Raw genomic sequence first — 19,118 nt, 5'->3', positions numbered from 1 at the left:
GTCTGTTTATTCAAAGATTGACTTTCGTTCCGGGTATCATCAAATGCGGGTGAAAGAAGATGATATTCCAAAGACTGCTTTCAGAACACGTTACGGTCATTACGAGTTTATGGTCATGCCGTTTGGTTTAACTAATGCACCAGCTGTGTTCATGGACCTTATGAACCGAGTGTGTGGACCATACCTTGACAAGTTTGTCATTGTTTTCATTGATGACATACTTATTTACTCAAAGAATGACCAAGAACACGGTGAAAATTTGAGAAAGGTGTTAGAAGTATTGAGGAAGGAAGAATTGTACGCTAAGTTTTCAAAGTGTGCATTTTGGTTGGAAGAAGTTCAATTCCTCGGTCACATAGTGAACAAAGAAGGTATTAAGGTGGATCCGGCAAAGATAGAAACTGTTGAAAAGTGGGAAATCCCGAAAACTCCGAAACACATACGCCAGTTTTTAGGACTAGCTGGTTACTACAGAAGGTTCATCCAAGACTTTTCCAGAATAGCAAAACCCTTGACTGCATTAAGGCATAAAGGGAAGAAATTTGAATGGAAGGATGAACAAGAGAAAGCGTTTCAGTTATTGAAGAAAAAGCTAACTACGGCACCTATATTGTCATTGCCTGAAGGGAATGATGATTTTGTGATTTATTGTGACGCATCAAAGCAAGGTCTCGGTTGTGTATTAATGCAACGAACGAAGGTGATTGCTTATGCGTCTAGACAATTGAAGATTCACGAACAAAATTATACGACGCATGATTTGGAATTAGGCGCGGTTGTTTTTGCATTAAAGACTTGGAGGCACTACTTATATGGGGTCAAAAGTATTATATATACCGACCACAAAAGTCTTCAACACATATTTAATAAGAAACAACTGAATATGAGGCAGCGTAGGTGGATTGAATTGTTGAATGATTACGACTTTGAGATTGGTTACCACCCGGGGAAGGAAAATGTGGTAGCCTACGCCTTGAGCAGGAAGGACAGAGAACCCATTCGAGTAAAATTTATGAATATAATGATTCACAAAAACCTTACTACTCAAATAAAGGAGGCGCAACAAGGAGTTTTAAAAGAGGGAAATTTAAAGGATGAAATACCCAAAGGATCGGAGAAGCATCTTAATATTCGGGAAGACGGAACCCGGTATAGGGCTGAAAGGATTTGGGTACCAAAATTTGGAGATATGAGAGAAATGGTACTTAGAGAAGCTCATAAAACCATATACTCAATACATCCTGGAACGGGGAAGATGTACAAGGATCTCAAGAAACATTTTTGGTGGCCGGGTATGAAAGCCGATGTTGCTAAATACGTAGGGGAATGTTTGACGTGTTCTAAGGTCAAAGCTGAGCATCAGAAACCATCAAGTCTACTTCAACAACCCGAAATCCCGGAATGGAATTGGGAAAACATTACCATGGATTTCATCACTAAATTGCCAAGGACTGCAAGTGGTTTTGATACTATTTGGGCAATAGTTGATCGTCTCACCAAATCAGCACACTTCCTGCCAATAAGAGAAGATAACAAGATGGAGAAGTTAGCACGACTGTATTTGAAGGAAGTCGTCTCCAGACATGGAATACCAATCTCTATTATCTCTGATAGGGATGGCAGATTTATTTCAAGATTCTGGCAGACATTACAACAAGCATTAGGAACTCGTCTAGACATGAGTACTGCCTATCATCCACAAACTGATGGGCAGAGCGAAAGGACGATACAAACACTTGAAGACATGCTACGAGCATGTGTTATTGATTTCGGAAACAGTTGGGATCGACATCTACCGTTAGCAGAATTTTCCTACAACAACAGCTATCATTCAAGTACTGAGATGGCGCCATTTGAAGCACTTTATGGTAGAAAGTGCAGGTCTCCAATTTGTTGGAGTGAAGTGGGGGATAGACAGATTACGGGTCCGGAGATAATACAAGAAACTACCGAGAAAATCATCCAAATTCAACAAAGATTGAAAACCGCCCAGAGTCGACAAAAGAGCTACGCGGACAGTAAAAGAAAAGATATAGGGTTTGAAATTAGAGAAATGGTCATGCTTAAGGTTTCACCTTGGAAAGGCGTTGTTCGATTTGGTAAACGGGGGAAACTAAATCCAAGGTACATTGGACCATTCAAGATTATAGATCGTGTCGGACCAGTAGCTTACCAACTGGAGCTACCTCAACAACTCGCGGCTGTACATAACACTTTCCACGTCTCAAATTTGAAGAAATGTTTTGCTAAAGAAGATCTCACTATTCTGTTGGACGAAATCCAAATCAATGAAAAACTTCAATTCATTGAAGAACCCGTCGAAATAATGGATCGTGAGGTTAAGAGACTTAAACAAAATAAGATACCAATTGTTAAGGTTCGATGGAATGCTCGTAGAGGACCCGAGTTCACCTGGGAGCGTGAAGATCAGATGAAGAAGAAATACCCGCATTTATTTCCAAAAGATACGTCAACACCTCCAACTGCTTAAAATTTCGGGACGAAATTTATTTAACGGGTAGGTACTGTAGTGACCCGAACGTTTCCATGTTTATATATATATATATATATATATATATATATATATATATATATATATATATATATATATATATATATATATATATATATATATTAAATGAAATTGTTATTTACATGATTAAATGTTTCCAACATGTTAAGCAATCAAACTTGTTAAGACTTGGTTAATTGAAACGGAAATTTTGTAAACGTCTGATTACCCAGTTTTACCAATGATTCACGAACGCTATAAGTTGTATATGACATGATGATACATAAATGAATAAATATATATGTTTAACATGATATAATGATCATCAAGTATCTCATTAAAAATAGTAACAATAAGTTATATACTTAAAAAGGAGACTATTGACGTATGAAACTCGAAACGATACATATAACGATTATCGTTATAACCACGTCTTACTAAATATATATGAAGCATTTTAATACATTATTATATTATATATAACATGATAATATGATAATTAAATATATCATTAAGTGTATTAACAATGAACTACATAAGTAAAAACAAGACTACTAACTTAAGGATTTCGAAACGAGACATATATGTAACGATTATCGTTGTAACGACATTTAAATGTATATATCATATTAAGATATATTAATATATCATAATATCATGATAATATAATAATTTAAAATCTCATTTGATATTATAAACTTTGGGTTAACAACATTTAACAAGATCGTTAACCTAAAGGTCTCAAAACAACACTTACATGTAACGACTAACGATGACTTAACGACTCAGTTAAAATGTATATACATGTAGTGTTTTAATATGTATTCATACACTTTTGAAAGACTTCAAGACACTTATCAAAATACTTCTACTTAACAAAAATGCTTACAATTACATCCTCGTTCAGTTTCATCAACAATTCTACTCGTATGTACCCGTATTCGTACTCATACAATACACAGCTTTTAGATGTATGTACTATTGGTATATACACTCCAATGATCAGCTCTTAGCAGCCCATGTGAGTCACCTAACACATGTGGGAACCATCATTTGGCAACTAGCAAGAAATATCTCATAAAATTACAAAAATATGAGTAATCATTCATGACTTATTTACATGAAAACAAAATTACATATCCTTTATATCTAATCCATACACCAACGACCAAAAACACCTACAAACACTTTCATTCTTTAATTTTCTTCATCTAATTGATCTCTCTCAAGTTCTATCTTCAAGTTCTAAGTGTTCTTCATAAATTCCAAAAGTTCTAGTTTCATAAAATCAAGAATACTTCCAAGATTGCAAGTTTACTTTCAAGTTTTCTGAATCCATTCCAAGTAATCATCCAAGATCAAGAAACCTTTGTTACTTACAGTAGGTTATCTTTCTAATACAAGGTAATAATCATATTCAAACTTTAATTCAATTTCAATAACTATAACAATCTTATTTCGAGTGGAAATCTTACTTGAAATTGTTTTCGTGTCATGATTCTGCTTCAAGAACTTTCAAGCCATCCAAGGATCCTTTGAAGCTAGATCCATTTTTTTCATTTCCAGTAGGTTTATCCAAGGAACTTGAGGTAGTAATGATGTTCATAACATCATTCGATTCATACATAAAAAGCTGTCTTATTCAACGTTATAAACTTGTAATCACTAGAACATAGTTTAGTTAATTCTAAACTTGTTCGCAAATAAAGTTAATCCTTCTAACTAGACTTTTAAAATCAACTAAACACATGTTCTATATCTATATGATATGCTAACTTAATGATTTAAAACCCGGAAACACGATAAACACCATAAAACTGGATATACGCCGTCGTAGTAAAACCGGGGGCTGTTTTGGTTGGGATAATTAAAAGCTAAGAAAAACTTTGATTTAAAAGCTATACTTCTGTAAAAATGATTTTTCTTATGAACATGAAACTATATCCAAAAATCATGGTTAAACTCAAAGTGAAAGTATGTTTTTCAAAATGGTCATCAAGATGTCGTTCTTTCGACGGAAATGACTACCTCTTTCAAAAACGACTTGTAACTTGTATTTCTGACTATAAACTTATACTTTTTCTGTTTAGATTCATAAATTTAAGTTCAATACGAAACCGTGGCCACTGGAATCACTCAAAACGGATTAGAAACGAAGAAATGGCGAGTAAAACAAGATTGATAAAAACTACTCATTTTACCTACGTGAAAGTTAGTAATAAATCTATTCCAACCATAACCTAATCAACTTATATTGTATATTATGTAATCTTGAGATACCATAGACACGTATACAATGTTTCGACCTATCATGTCGACCCATCTATATATATATTGCGGAACAACCATAGACACTCTATATGTGAATGTTGGAGTTAGCTATACAGGGTTGAGGTTGATTCCAAAATATATATATAGTTTGAGTTGTGATCAATACTGAGATACGTATACACTGGGTCGTGGATTGATTCAAGATAATATTTATCGATTTATTTCTGTACATCTAACTGTGGACAACTAGTTGTAGGTTACTAACAAGGACAGCTGACTTAATAAACTTAAAACATCAAAATGTATTAAAAGTTTTGTAAATATATTTTGAACATACTTTGATATATATGTATAAATTGTTATAGGTTTGTGAATTGACCAGTGGCCAAGTCTTACTTCCCGACGAAGTAAAAAATCTGTGAAAGTGAGTTATAGTCCCACTTTTAAAATCTAATATTTTTGGGATGAGAATACATGCATGTTTTATAAATAATTTACAAAATAGACACAAGTACGTGAAACTACATTCTATGGTTGAATTATCGAAATCGAATATGCCCATTTTTATTAAGTCTGATAATCTAAGAATTAGGGAACAGACACCCTAATTGACGCGAATCCTAAAGATATATCTATTGGGCCTAACAAACCCCATCCAAAGTACCGGATGCTTTAGTACTTTAAAATTTATATCATATCCGAAGGGTGTCCCGGAATGATGGGGATATTCTTATATATGCATCTTGTTAATGTCGGTTACCAGGTGTTCACCATATGAATGATTTTTATCTCTATGTATGGGATGTATATTGAAATATAAAATCTTGTGGTCTATTGTTATGATTTGATATATATAGGTTAAACCTATAACTCACCAACATTTTTGTTGACGTTTTAAGCATGTTTATTCTCAGGTGATTATTAAGAGCTTCCGCTGTCGCATACTTAAATAAGGACAAGATTTGGAGTCCATGATTGTATGATATTGTGTAAAAACTGCATTCAAGAAACTTATTTCGTTGTAATATATTTGTATTGTAAACCATTATCTAATAGTCGTGTGTAAACAGGATATTTTAGATTATCATTATTTGATAATCTACGTAAAGCTTTTTAAACCTTTATTGATGAAATAAAGGTTATGGTTTGTTTTAAAATGAATGCAGTCTTTGAAAAACGTCTCATATAGAGGTCAAAACCTCGCAACGAAATCAATTAATATGGAACGTTTTTAATCAATAAGAACGGGACATTTCACACGTTATCTCTTGTGTCGATTTACATTTCTTGCATTTATAATCTTTCGTTCATTAAGTGGGTTAGTAATCTTGTAGAATTACTATCGGTGAGTGATCTTGTTGAATCACTTGCGTTGTTTTGGGTCCTATTATCCTTGTAAGGATCATATAGCCCAAACACAATGTTCTGCAATATAAGCCCAAGAGTCCATCCTTTTCTAAAATCAATTGGTGATAGAATGACTTTCCCTTAAACTTATATACTTGTTTTGTCCCATGACCGATGTGGGACTTTGGTTTGCACCCTAACAACCCCCCCCCCCCCCCCAACCCAAGTCCATCTGGGCCTCCCCTCCAACGATAGTCCGGATCCAACCTTTACCGCCGTCAACTCGAAACTCTTAACCTGGTGGGAGGGCAGGGAGATTTCGATACAAGGCTTCCAGGATCAACTCATCGTGCCAGGGTCGCGCCACGTCGCTGCGTGCGCTCAGGGGTGCGCCGACTGCGCTGTCCACCACATCGGGGCTATTGCCTAGCTCTGATACCATTTGTAAGGATCGTATAGCCCAAACACAATGTCCTGCAATATAAGCCCAAGAGTCCATCCTTTTTCAAAACATTAAAGAAACACATGAAGACGAAGCTTGTTTACTACACTTAATCGAAGTAACCAAGTCAACTATCGCTCATCATTTTTAGAGGCACCTTCATTTGTATCTCATATAGTTTATTTGAAGTTTGAACCACGTAATTTATATGAAATAATCTATAATATAAAGTAGATCAATTGATCATAGTAGCTCAATAGTCTAAAAGAAAAACAAAATTAAATTATGATTGTTTCATATCATCCCGTGTGGTAATTAATAAAGAGTTGGCGTACTCGTAGTAATTTGTCTTTTCATATGGGAGGTCAAAACTTGACTCTCACTCGCTATAAAATTTTTCTGGTTGGTACCCGTTCATTTCATGGGCCTCGGAGGTTGCGGACGTCTTGTGTTCGGACCTTACGCAAGGGACTATTAATACACGCGATGCCGTATGGATTCGTCGTGTGAGTTTTCTTCTGCAGGGCGGTAAGATTGTAATAAAATCTAGCAGAGAAATGATCGGGCGGGTGGATGTCGACATCGCGTTTGAACCCGCGTCAGTAACTCCTAACCGCGCGTTCAAAAAAAAGAAAAAAAAATGTGAAATATTTGTGACTTTCATTATTTCCTTGAGCGAGTTAATATTTTCATAAAATTTTCAAAAACTTCTTCATAGAATATGAAATCAACCACAAAATTAATTTCTCATAACTCCACCAAATTCACATCACTCACTGCTTTCTCATAACTCCATCATTTTTTAATCCCACATGATATTTGTTTTATTTTTCATCCCTCATGATATTTATTTTTTTGAATAACTACTTTCTAAGTTTATCAATCATATTTTTTACAACATAAAATCAATCAATTAGGCCGATCCCTATCTTGGTGAGTGAGAGGAGGTGAGCAGTGCCGCTTGATGGCGTGGGTAAGGAGCAACACCGTCAACAGCCATGCCAACCAAGGCTGCAACGATCCTTGACACAAGTTAGTAGGACCTGCATGTTTTTTTTTTTGTTGACTGCAACAGTCCTTGCCGTAAAATTATATGTATTTAAATAATAATAATTTTAATGGTTAAAGTTTAAAGTGGGAGTATAAGATAGTGAGGGGTAAGTTAAAGGAATGTTAAAGTATTTTATGATGATGTGGATGATAGAAGTTCAGTTAGTAAATAGTCGTAGTTATAATAGATGTAAGACTGTAAGATTATTTGTAATTCAGCGTTACTTTTGTCCGTCAAATGAGGTGGAATCGTCTTTGACGCTCCTGACATCATTAACGGGTGTCAGATTTTGACGCGAGGGGGCATCAGTCAATAATTTGACGTAAAATAATTGTGTCGAGGGATTTTCAGCAAATCATAAAAGAGCATTAATTTTTATATATTTTATACACAATTACCAATCATATTTAATCACACCACCCACTACAAATTTACACTCAAATTTGTCATTACCCTTTAAATAATTTAACTTCAATACTTTGACACATCACAAAAAAAGTACAGTATTTGCTTCTGACGTTACAGTCAGAATTAAAAACCGCAGATGTATGCTAGGATTACAAAACCTTTATAAAAAATGGTTTACATAATGAATTTGAGTTAATTTATATATACTAGAAAGAAAGAAAAGAAAATCCAAGAGACAAAAATTCTTATAATTAGTGTATACTCCGTATATCATACCACCTATGTTATCCAATTACTTTTTTAGAATTTGTACAAGCTTAGAATCTTCCTAGATGTAATTTGAAAAGAAAAAAGAGTTCTGACATGAGATTGCCACGTAAGAGTGTTCCACGTCTCCATATATATATACCGCTATACTACTACTAAATTGAAGCCCCTAATTTAGTGATCCTTGAGAAAGCTATAAGAGATGACGGTGAACATAACATCAATAAAAACTGCTTCAGATGGGGCTTGGCAAGGTGACAATCCTTTTGACTATGCTTTCCCCTTGTTAATTGTCCAAACTGCCCTTGTCCTCGCCCTCAGCCGCTCTCTCGCTTTCCTCCTCAAGCCTCTTCGTCAACCCAAAGTTATTGCCGAGATCGTCGTATGTTTCCATTTCTCTTATTTCTTACTCTTCTTTTATACTATTATTGCTCATATAATATGTGTATAGGTCGGTAATTGTACACCATCAAAATTAAGTAATCACAGATATACTAATCATTAATTTGCATTATATTATTTATTATTATTATTGTATCATATATAAAATCATATAAACATAATTATATTAGACTATTAGTGGTGTATGAATAATTTCTATAGTGTATTAAAGCTGATCAATCCTAAAATTCAGGACATACAAAATTCTTATATGCGTCTAAGGAACTATAATAACCTTTTATAAGCAATTTTAGTATTTCATCCGTTTCAATTTAATTATCCATAAATAAAATAAATAAAATTATGTAGTTTAAGAAATATGATTTTTTTACCCCTTACATTCTTATTTTTTTCCTTATGTATTTACGTTGAGAAGATAAAAGAGCCTTAAAATAGATAATTAATATGATACAACTAACAATGAATACCGTATAATGAAATTGAGAAGTATTAAAGGCAATTTTCTACATGTATATGTATATCTTTTTTTTTTTCCCCGTGTAGTTGTCGGTCTTGATTGGTTAGTAGTTTGTTTTATAGGTTTCGGGTGGTTAGGGAAGTTAGTTTATAGATAATTTGCGTGTAGATCTCGTTTAGTTTGTTTTTGTAATTCTTGTTGAGGACGTTTTTCTTTAGAAAACGATATCGTTTTCATATGAGTAATTTATTCTTGTAAACAAAAAAGTTGTGATAGGTTGTTTATTTTATTTAAGGAAAAAACCCCGTTTGATTCGTTCACAAATTTTATGTATGTTTCATTTATAGGGCGGGATAATTTTGGGGCCATCTGCATTAGGTAGAAATCAAGAGTACATGCACCGAATTTTCCCTAAATGGAGCACTCCGATCCTTGAATCCGTAGCAAGCATAGGCTTACTCTTCTTCCTTTTCCTAGTTGGTTTAGAGCTCGACTTAAAATCAATTCGTCGTAGTGGAAAACGAGCTTTTGTAATAGCAGCAGCCGGGATCTCAGTCCCCTTTATTCTCGGAATAGGAATAGCATTCGTTTTTCGAAAAAACATCGATGGAGCTGATAAAGTTGGTTACGCACAATACCTTGTGTTTATGGGTGTGGCATTGTCCATAACAGCTTTCCCTGTGCTCGCACGTATTTTAGCCGAACTTAAGCTATTAACGACCCGAGTGGGTGAGACTGCTATGGCTGCAGCCGCCTTTAATGATATTGTGGCGTGGATTTTGCTTGCTCTTGCGGTTGCGCTTGCCGGAAATGGAGAAGAAGGTGGGCCACATAAAAGTCCGTTGATCTCTGTTTGGGTACTTCTTTCAGGTTTGTTGCTTCATTTTGAATTTTTTGTTACCTTTTTGTTAGATGTTCACATGATTTATGTTGCACTCACAAGAAAAGTGAAACTTTTTGAAATGTTATAATGACCTTTAACACGTGTTATAGAAGTTATATATCCATCATCTGTGTACAATATCATAATAAATTTGACTTGTAGTACATGTTAGTATGTTACTATATCGTATAGGCTAACCCTTGTTATTACTCAAAAGTTTATTACCGAAATTCCAAGTGAAATTTTTGATTTGCTAAAGCATTCTGAGTTGGCCAGTAAGAGTCAAAATCAAAATTAGACATTATACATGTAAAAAATACTACTTCCTTCGTCTCACTACAAATGTCCACATTTAACTTTCAAAGTCATTTTTGTCAATTTTGACTGTAAATATCTTTATTTGTGTTACATAATTTTTGATAAAATTTATATAAATAGATTGGGTGTTTCAAACGCGATTTATTTAAACATTATCAAATAATATCTAATATAAATAAAAATATTTACAATAAAAGTTGATAAAGAAAAATTTTAAAAGTTAAATGTGAACATTTATATTGGAACGGAGTGGGTACTATTACCTGGATGGTCTGAATTGTGAATTTATCCGATTACTTTAGTTTGATCTTAAAAGAGTTTGATAGCAACTCTATGGAAAAGTCGTTATAACACCAGGAAATAAATATTAAATATAAATAACTAAAATTATAATAAATACCAGAAAAAAGGAAAAAAAAAAAAAAAAAAAAAAAAGAAGGTATTATCAAAGATCAAATATTTATATTTATATTTATAATTATATTTATATATTTATTTTATATATTTTATATATTAATAATAACAGATAATAAATAGATAGGCGGTGTCATAAACATTTTATCATGGCACGAAGTCATATGATAACTTTTACGTCATTTAATATTTTTATTTGTTTCCATTTTTAGTCGGACATAATATCGAAACAGGTAAATGGCTAAAAATTTTCTGCTATCCGGAGGAGAAATATTTTTATAAAAAATGATAGCTTTAAGGATTACGTGTAAGCATTTATATATATTGTAGACGTAATTACTAAGGATCTTGAATCGTTTGTAACTCGATCTAGAGGCGGAAAACTCTAAAACAAGGTTCGAATAACGGGTCGTGTCGGTGTCGAATTGGTCAAACCTAGGATGAACACTAGATTAGAAGGACTCCTAACATGATTATTCGGTGGATATTAAAACGACTAGAACGAAAACACACGGATTAGGGTTAATGGAATGAGTAACCTCACAATGGAGGTCTAAACCCGTATATATACTGCCATTAGACAGAGTCGGTCGACTGTCTAAGACAGTCGTGCGACTGTGTGGACTCAGTCGGTCGAGTGAGTGAACTCACTCGATCGACTGTGTTTGCAACTTAACTATTGACAAAATATAAACACACACACATAAAGATTCAATAGTCACAATATAAAATGTATTACATAACCGAAAATAAACAAATGATATATCATATGTAGAACTAGGGATTATGCGCCAACATATATAAATGTTATCATGACTAATACTAATACCAAAAATATATTGAAAAGTTGATATTTTAAAACGAATATTTATGCTTTTCAATTAACTCAACCGAGTTTTAAAACTTAAATATGATATGCTTAAACATAGTTTTAAGAATTGCATTTAGCATTCTCTTATTTTTATTCTATGTACAGAGCCTCTAATTGATTTATCCCATAAAAACTATTTCCGACTTTTTTTACGACTACCAAAACATGCTGCTAGCTTCTTTTTTTTTTTTGGAACATCTATATAACTTTAACATGTTGCTAGTTATGTTTGAACTTTGAACCATAAACCTGTTATAACCGTAACGTGTCCTCTTACTATTTCATTATGATGATAATAACAAGTCATGATGATATTAACAAGTTATTAATCTTTCTAGTGTACCTTTAATGAATTAATGAATGAATTAGCATTTGGTTTCATGGTACAGAAATGGTAATGTTAAATTTACTCCAAATTGCAATTTGCAAACCACATATACAGTCGCTTTTTTTTTTTTTTAAGTTTATAATTCTTTTAACTTATATATACCATGATAATCAGGATGTGGTTTTGTGATCTTCATGATGGTTGTGATCCGGCCGGCCATGAGGTGGGTGGCTCATAGGTGCTCACCCGAACACGACACAGTAGATGAAGCCTACATTTGCTTGACACTAGCCACCGTTATGGTCTCCGGCTTCATTACTGATCTTATCGGCATACATTCCATTTTCGGGGCTTTTATCTTCGGACTAACCATCCCTAAGGGAGATTTTGCTGAGAAACTAATAGAAAGGATCGAAGACTTTGTATCCGGATTGCTTCTACCATTGTATTTTGCTTCTAGTGGATTGAAAACCGACGTCACAAAGATCAGTGGAGGGAAGGCATGGGCCTTATTAGCAATGGTGATCACGGCAGCTTGCGGTGGGAAGATTTTGGGGACGTTTGTGGTGGCCGTGTTGTGTATGATGCCGGTTAGGGAGTCGATTACGCTTGGGTTGTTGATGAATACTAAGGGATTGGTTGAACTCATTGTTCTTAACATCGGCAAAGAAAAAAAGGTTACGATTTCTTCATTTCTTGTTTGGACAAATGGTCTGAAAATGTAATATATGTTATCAAAATTGTCAATAAAGGTAATATGACAATTCCAGATTCCGAAAATGATTGTGTACTTAATTTGGAATCCCAAAAGGATTACGATTTCAAAAAGTGTTAAATTGAGGTGAATCGTGCTTGTGTGGCTTTTTTTATTTATTATTGCCGATTTGTTAAATCCACATCACATATCATTTAAAATACTGGACTCGGTATTTTAAATGATATGTGTACGTGGACTAGGTATTTTCAATGCCGGTCAGTTTATTTACAAGGACTCGGTATTTTAATTGATATGTACACGTGGATTCAATAGATTGGCAATTATATATAAAAAAAAGCCACATGAGCACGATTTGCCTCAATTTAACACTTTTTGAAATCTTAATCCTTTTCGGGTTTCAAACTAAAAACACAATCTTTTTTGAGCATCTGTAGAAGTTATATTATCTTTATTGACAATTTTGGTAACTTAGTTAACTTTTTGGACCATTTGTTCTTTTCTTGATTTGCTTATTATATTTGATTATGTTTATAATGTTTGATAGAATGGGTTGTGTAAACTACTTTTGCAGGTTCTTAATGACGAAGTTTTTGCAATATTTGTCCTCATGGCACTTTTCACCACTTTCATCACAACTCCTGCAGTCATGGCCATCTACAAACCTGCTCGTAAGCGCGGGGACGCAAGCTCATCGTCAGGGAAGAAACGTGATCTACGAGTCTTGGCATGTGTCCATGGCCCGGGGAACATATATTCATTGATCAACTTGATTGAATCAACTCGGTCCGTGAACAAGACTCGGCTCAAGCTCTACATAATGCACCTCGTTGAGCTCACTGAACGTAGCTCTTCGATTGTGATGGTCCAACGGGTCAGGAAAAACGGTCTTCCGTTTGTCAACCGGTTTAATTACCGAGTCCGTGCATTTCATGAGAGAGTGGCAGTGGCATTTCGAGCCTATTGTCAGATGGGCCAAGTTGTGGTCCGGACCACAACTGCCATCTCAGCATTGCCAACCATGCACGAGGATATATGCCACGTGGCAAAAGAGAAGAGTGTTCCAATGATCATATTACCATTTCACAAACGGTGGATAAAAACAGATGGTCAAGACGTGATTGAGAACGTTGGCCATGGTTGGAGACTAGTTAATCAGAGGGTCCTAAACAAGGCTGAATGCACGGTGGCGATACTAGTCGACAGAGGCCTTGGTGACGAATCCCGACAAAACCTAGGATCCGTCACCACTGCAGCACAAAAGGTTTGTGTGATGTTTTTTGGTGGGCCCGATGATCGGGGGTGTTTGGAATTGTGCGGAAGAATGGTGGAGCATCCGGCTGTCAATGTGACGGTCCTGAGATTTGTAGAGGGGGATCCAACGGAGCACAACGGTGTCGGGTTAAGGTTAAAGCCCAATACTAGTAAAGGCAGAGAGAAGTATATCTTCTCAACAACAATCATAGATACAGAAAAAGAGAAGGTACATTGCCTTTAATCAGACCTATATATACTTTAACAAATTCATGTGACTAAATATAATTTGTTATTTTTTTTTTTTTATAAATTCAGGAGCGTGATGAGAAGGCGATTGAAGATTTCAAGAGGAAGTGGGAAGGGATGGTGGAATACAAAGAAAACAACGGATCAAACATCGTTGAGAGCATATTGATGATAGGCAAAAGTGGTGAGTATGATCTAATCGTTGTAGGTAAAGCAAGGTTCCCAACAGCTATGGTGGCTCGGTTAGCCGATAGACAGCCAGAACACGCAGAACTTGGAGCGGTTGGAGACCTTTTGGCCTCTTCAAACCATGGTATTGTGTCATCTGTGCTTGTGATTCAACAACATGATAATAAAGTTGATTCAGAAGAAGTTTTAGTAATAAACCAAACTGAAGAGGCTGTAAATGTGGTATAGTTCTGTCTCATAATTTTACATGGCAAGAAAATAAGTGTTGTAATATGTCTATAATATTGATTGATGGCACACAAACTGAAAAAAATGGTATATGTTTTGTATTTTGACAATTGTTTTCCCATTAATTTCACCTTTTTAGAAAATTGGGCTAATTTTAGAATAAATTGGTGAACATATTAATCTTAACGAAAGCCGGCACCAGACCAGTTTCCATAGGATTTTCTTGTATTAATGGCGGTTCTACTATTAGATGGAGTCTGAACAAAACCATCTTCATCATCTTTATCATCATCCCAACCCGTCCAGCTATCTCCATTATTAAATGCATTTTTTACATCGGTTTAACGGGTCTTCATTTACATGGGAGTGGCTCCATAATCCTCCCGGTTCTTGTCAACTACCACAACTTTCTTCAGAACTTGAATTCCAACATTTATGTAATGAGAGGGACAAATGAGTTTAGAATATGGAACCGGACGGTACATTTACAGTTTGAGGTACTAGAACTTTTCTGGATGTTATCTTCTTGCCTTTGACTTCTATTGCTACTAGATGGTCTAAACATATTCCATCAAAAGTTAATATCATCATTTGGAGACTTATTCTGGATCGTCTTCCTAATTGTTTTAACCTATCTTTTCATGAGTTGGATATTGACACCATTATTTGTCTGAGCTGCAATATTGGGTGTGAGTCGCGTGATCACATTCTGTCGTCGTGTAATGTGTCAAAATCAATATGGTATGGCATTTCTATTTAGATGAATGTTCTATGGCATGAGTTTGATTCGGTTAATGAGATCTTCGATTGGTTTGGTGCGCAAACAGGAACGAGTTCGAGGAATGCACACTTATATTGTATCGTATCCATTCTTTAGTGGATTTGGAGACTTCGTAACGATACTTTTTTTGGTTTCAATACAATCAAGAGAGGTACTATTAAAGATAATATTTATTTATTTTCGTTTTCTTGGTTGAAGGCTAGAAGAAAATTTGCTCCTAGCTAGAACACCTAGCTTTCCTTTCTATTATAATTTGATGTAATGTTTTTGTTTGTCTAGTTTATGCTAGCTTTTAGTATAAAAAATAAAAATAAAAAAAATAAAAAATTTGCTGTTGTTAAAAGAAAAGACTTAGAATTAATGTAACAAAAGAAAAAAAATACTTAAGGGCTGTTAATAAGCTATGAGTGAATAGTGTTTTCATAGCAAAACCATCAAAATCCGAAGCAAGGAATGAGTCCGGAAGCTAGTCTCAAGTCACTCTCAATTGATAATATGTACTCCGTATAATGTGTTGTGCTGAATGTTTGTTTACTTACTACTGGTGAAAATTTGAAGTTTGAGATGTTAAATGGAACATAACAGTAGCTTTTCAAAATATCTGGACCAGTCTTGTAAAACCCAAACACCTCAAGGATTGATAATTTAACTATACCCTGTACTCAAACCCAACTATCCATACACAAATCCGAAGCTTCTAGAAAAATTCGGTACTCCATATCCAAAACGATTTTCATAAAAGCACTCGTTTATTAACTCGAAGTTGGAACATCCAAATCGTTTCTTTCTGATTGAATTTTAACATATCACCAAGGTACGCTCATTATCTATTGTATTAATTATTATGCTTATGCTTACGTTATGTCAAGATGCTATTATTAGTATTTGTAATTTGTAATGCTATACCTATATTACTTGATTTGTGTTTTGTAACGGTTTTGGATTTTTCATGTTATTAATGCGCCATCTGTTTGATTTAGCATAGATTTTTTTTTCTCTGCCTTATGCGGTGATGTTACAGTAATATTTAGGGCAAATCGAGTGAAATAAGCAATTAGATACAAGTAATATAAGTATTATTTCGTTTGAATCATTCGTTTTTTCATATAGAACTAGATACAGAGCATTGAAATCATATTTATATGCACTTGAATTGTTTTAATCTAAAAAAATTTGAAATGGTTAGAAAACTTAATAATTACCTAAATCTCCTAGTCGTATTTGAATATTTATTATGTATGATACCGACTGAATTTTTAGTAATTGTGTTTCTTGATGTTTTAGGAAGTGTAATCAAAGATGAAGAATCCTGATACATTCACTGACAAGACAAATGAGGCATTGGAAGCAGCTCATGAATTAGATATGGATGCTGGTCATGCACAGTTTACTACACCTCTACATATCGCTAATGCATTAATTGTGGACCCTAACGATATATTCAAACAAAAAGTAACCAATGCTGGTGTTGAAGAGGCGGGTAATTCAACTAAACGGGTTAGAAAACCTAATTCTCAGTCCGTTGCACCAGATCAAATTCAAGCTACTGATGCCTCACATTTGAAGGTGATTCATAGAGTCAAGGTAGCACAAAAAAAGCCGAGGAGACACGCATTTTCAAGCACTTAAACGTACGGTCGTGATATTGTGGAGCAAGCCGAGAAGCTTGACCCGGTTATCGGCCGAGATGAAGAAATTAGGCGAGTGGTGATGATTCTATTGAGACGAACCAAGAGTAATCCGGTACTTATTGTTGAGGAACCTGGTGGTGTGGGTAAGACAGCCGTTGTTGAAGGGTTAAAGGGACCACGGGCTAAATCATGTAATTTTATTCTAGTATTTAAGTATGTTATTATGAATTATGAATATAAATAATAATAAATGATGTTGACTAGAAGTTTGTATTTATTGTTATGTTTTTCAGGAGATATGTTGGACATGAAGAAGGTGGACAACTCACCGGAAAGCTGTAAGGAGACGACCATACAGTGTTGTATTGTTTGATGAGGTGGAGAAAACTCATAGTTCTGTGTTCAACACTCTACTTCAAATGTTGGATGATGGAAGGTTGACCAACGGTCAAGGTCGTACAATTCGATTTTACCAACACTGTTATCATTATGACTTGTAATCTTGGTGCCGAATATTTGTTACAAGGGTTATCAGACAAGGCGACTATTATGGAAATGGTGATGCAAGACGTAAGCTTAAATTATATGAACTAGAAGATAAAATGATAATGTATATTTTATTCTTAAAAAAAATAGTAGTATGACATCACGCTGACTTCACCCCTTGACTAGGAAGTATATATGGTAACGTAATGGTAATTAATTAATTCTACTTCTAATGAATAATATATTTGTATGCGTTAAACTCTTATGTGTTTGATGACAGGTGAAAAAGCACTTCCATCCCGAGTTTCTGAACATGCTTGATGAAATTGTGGTTTTTGATCCACTTTATCATAATCAGCTCCGAGAAGTTGCTAGACTTCAGTTGAAAGACGTGACTCTACGTCTTGCTGATAGAAGTGTTGCTTTGAAAGTAACCGAGGCAGCACTAGATGTCATACATCGTGAGAGTAGTTCTGATCAGGTAAGCATTACATTTTCTATAGTCAGTTTATATGATTAATGTACTATATGGTATACTAATTTTGGTTGGGTGTGAAATTGATACGTGAGTAGTGCGTGACCAATTAGGAGATGGTTGAAAGGAAGGTAGTGGCGGAATTATCAAAGATGTTGATTAGAGAAGAGATCGATGAAAATGCGACGGTGTATATTGATGTACCATCGAATGCGGATGAGTTGTGTTGCAGAGTGGAGAAGTCGTCGGATATATTGAGTTACTTATGTACTCTTTAACTCAACTCATCCCCATTAGTATGTGCATCAATATACACCGTCGCATTTTCATCGATCTCATCTCTAATTAACATCTTTGATAACTCCATCACTACCTTTCTTTCCAACCATCTTCTAATTGGCCGCGCACTATACACACATCAATTTCACATTTAATCAGAACTAGTATACCATATAGTAAATTAACCATATAAACTGATTATAGAAAAAGTAATGCTTAAATGATCATACTATTCTCACGAAGTATGACATCTAGTGTTGCCTTGGTTACCTTCAAAGCAACACCTCTATTAGCAAGATGTACATTCACGTCTTTCAACTGAAGTCTAGCAACTTCTCGAGCTGATCATGAGAAATGGATTAAAAACCACAATTTCATCAAGCCTGTTCAGAATCTCGGGTTTGAAGTGCTTCTTCACATGTCACCAAACACATAACAGTTTAACGCATACAATTATATTCTTTAGAAGTAAGAATTAATTAACTACGATATATACTATATACTGCTAGCGAAGGGGTGAAGTCAGCGTGAAGTCATACTACTATTTTTTTTATTAAGAAAAATATATACGTTATCATTTTATCTTTTAGTTCATATAATTTTGCTTACCTCTTGCATCACCATTTCCATAATAGTCGTCTTGTCTCATAACCCTTGTAACAAATATTCGGCACCAAGAAGTCATAATGATGACAGTGTTGGTAAAATCAATTGTACGTCGTTGACCGTCGGTCAACCTTCGCTCTCTCGCTTTCCTCCTCAAGCCTCTTCGTCAACCAAAGTCATTGCCGAGATCGTCGTACGTTCAATTTCTCTCATGTTTTCGAATATTGCTCACAAGAAGAGTACCTACATCACCA

General features: G+C 34.7%; 1 protein-coding gene and 1 pseudogene across 1 annotated transcript; both read left to right on the top strand.

Annotated features, from left to right (window-relative positions):
- The first annotated feature begins 8,496 nt into the window (after positions 1-8,496).
- On the top strand, positions 8,497-15,604 carry LOC139861136 (cation/H(+) antiporter 20). Its single transcript, XM_071849434.1, has 6 exons — positions 8,497-8,680; positions 9,505-10,027; positions 12,146-12,648; positions 13,261-14,169; positions 14,259-14,600; positions 14,809-15,604. Exons 1-6 carry the CDS (start codon positions 8,501-8,503, stop codon positions 14,836-14,838), a joined length of 2,487 nt encoding a protein of 828 aa, XP_071705535.1. The 5' UTR covers positions 8,497-8,500; the 3' UTR covers positions 14,839-15,604.
- Positions 15,605-16,686: 1,082 nt separating this feature from the next.
- On the top strand, positions 16,687-18,257 carry LOC139863442 (chaperone protein ClpB1-like; annotated as a pseudogene).
- Positions 18,258-19,118: the final 861 nt, after the last annotated feature.

This window comes from Rutidosis leptorrhynchoides, chromosome 8 (assembly GCF_046630445.1).
Source record: "Rutidosis leptorrhynchoides isolate AG116_Rl617_1_P2 chromosome 8, CSIRO_AGI_Rlap_v1, whole genome shotgun sequence".
Lineage (NCBI taxonomy): Eukaryota > Viridiplantae > Streptophyta > Magnoliopsida > Asterales > Asteraceae > Rutidosis > Rutidosis leptorrhynchoides.
This window is presented reverse-complemented; position numbering and strand designations above follow the sequence as displayed.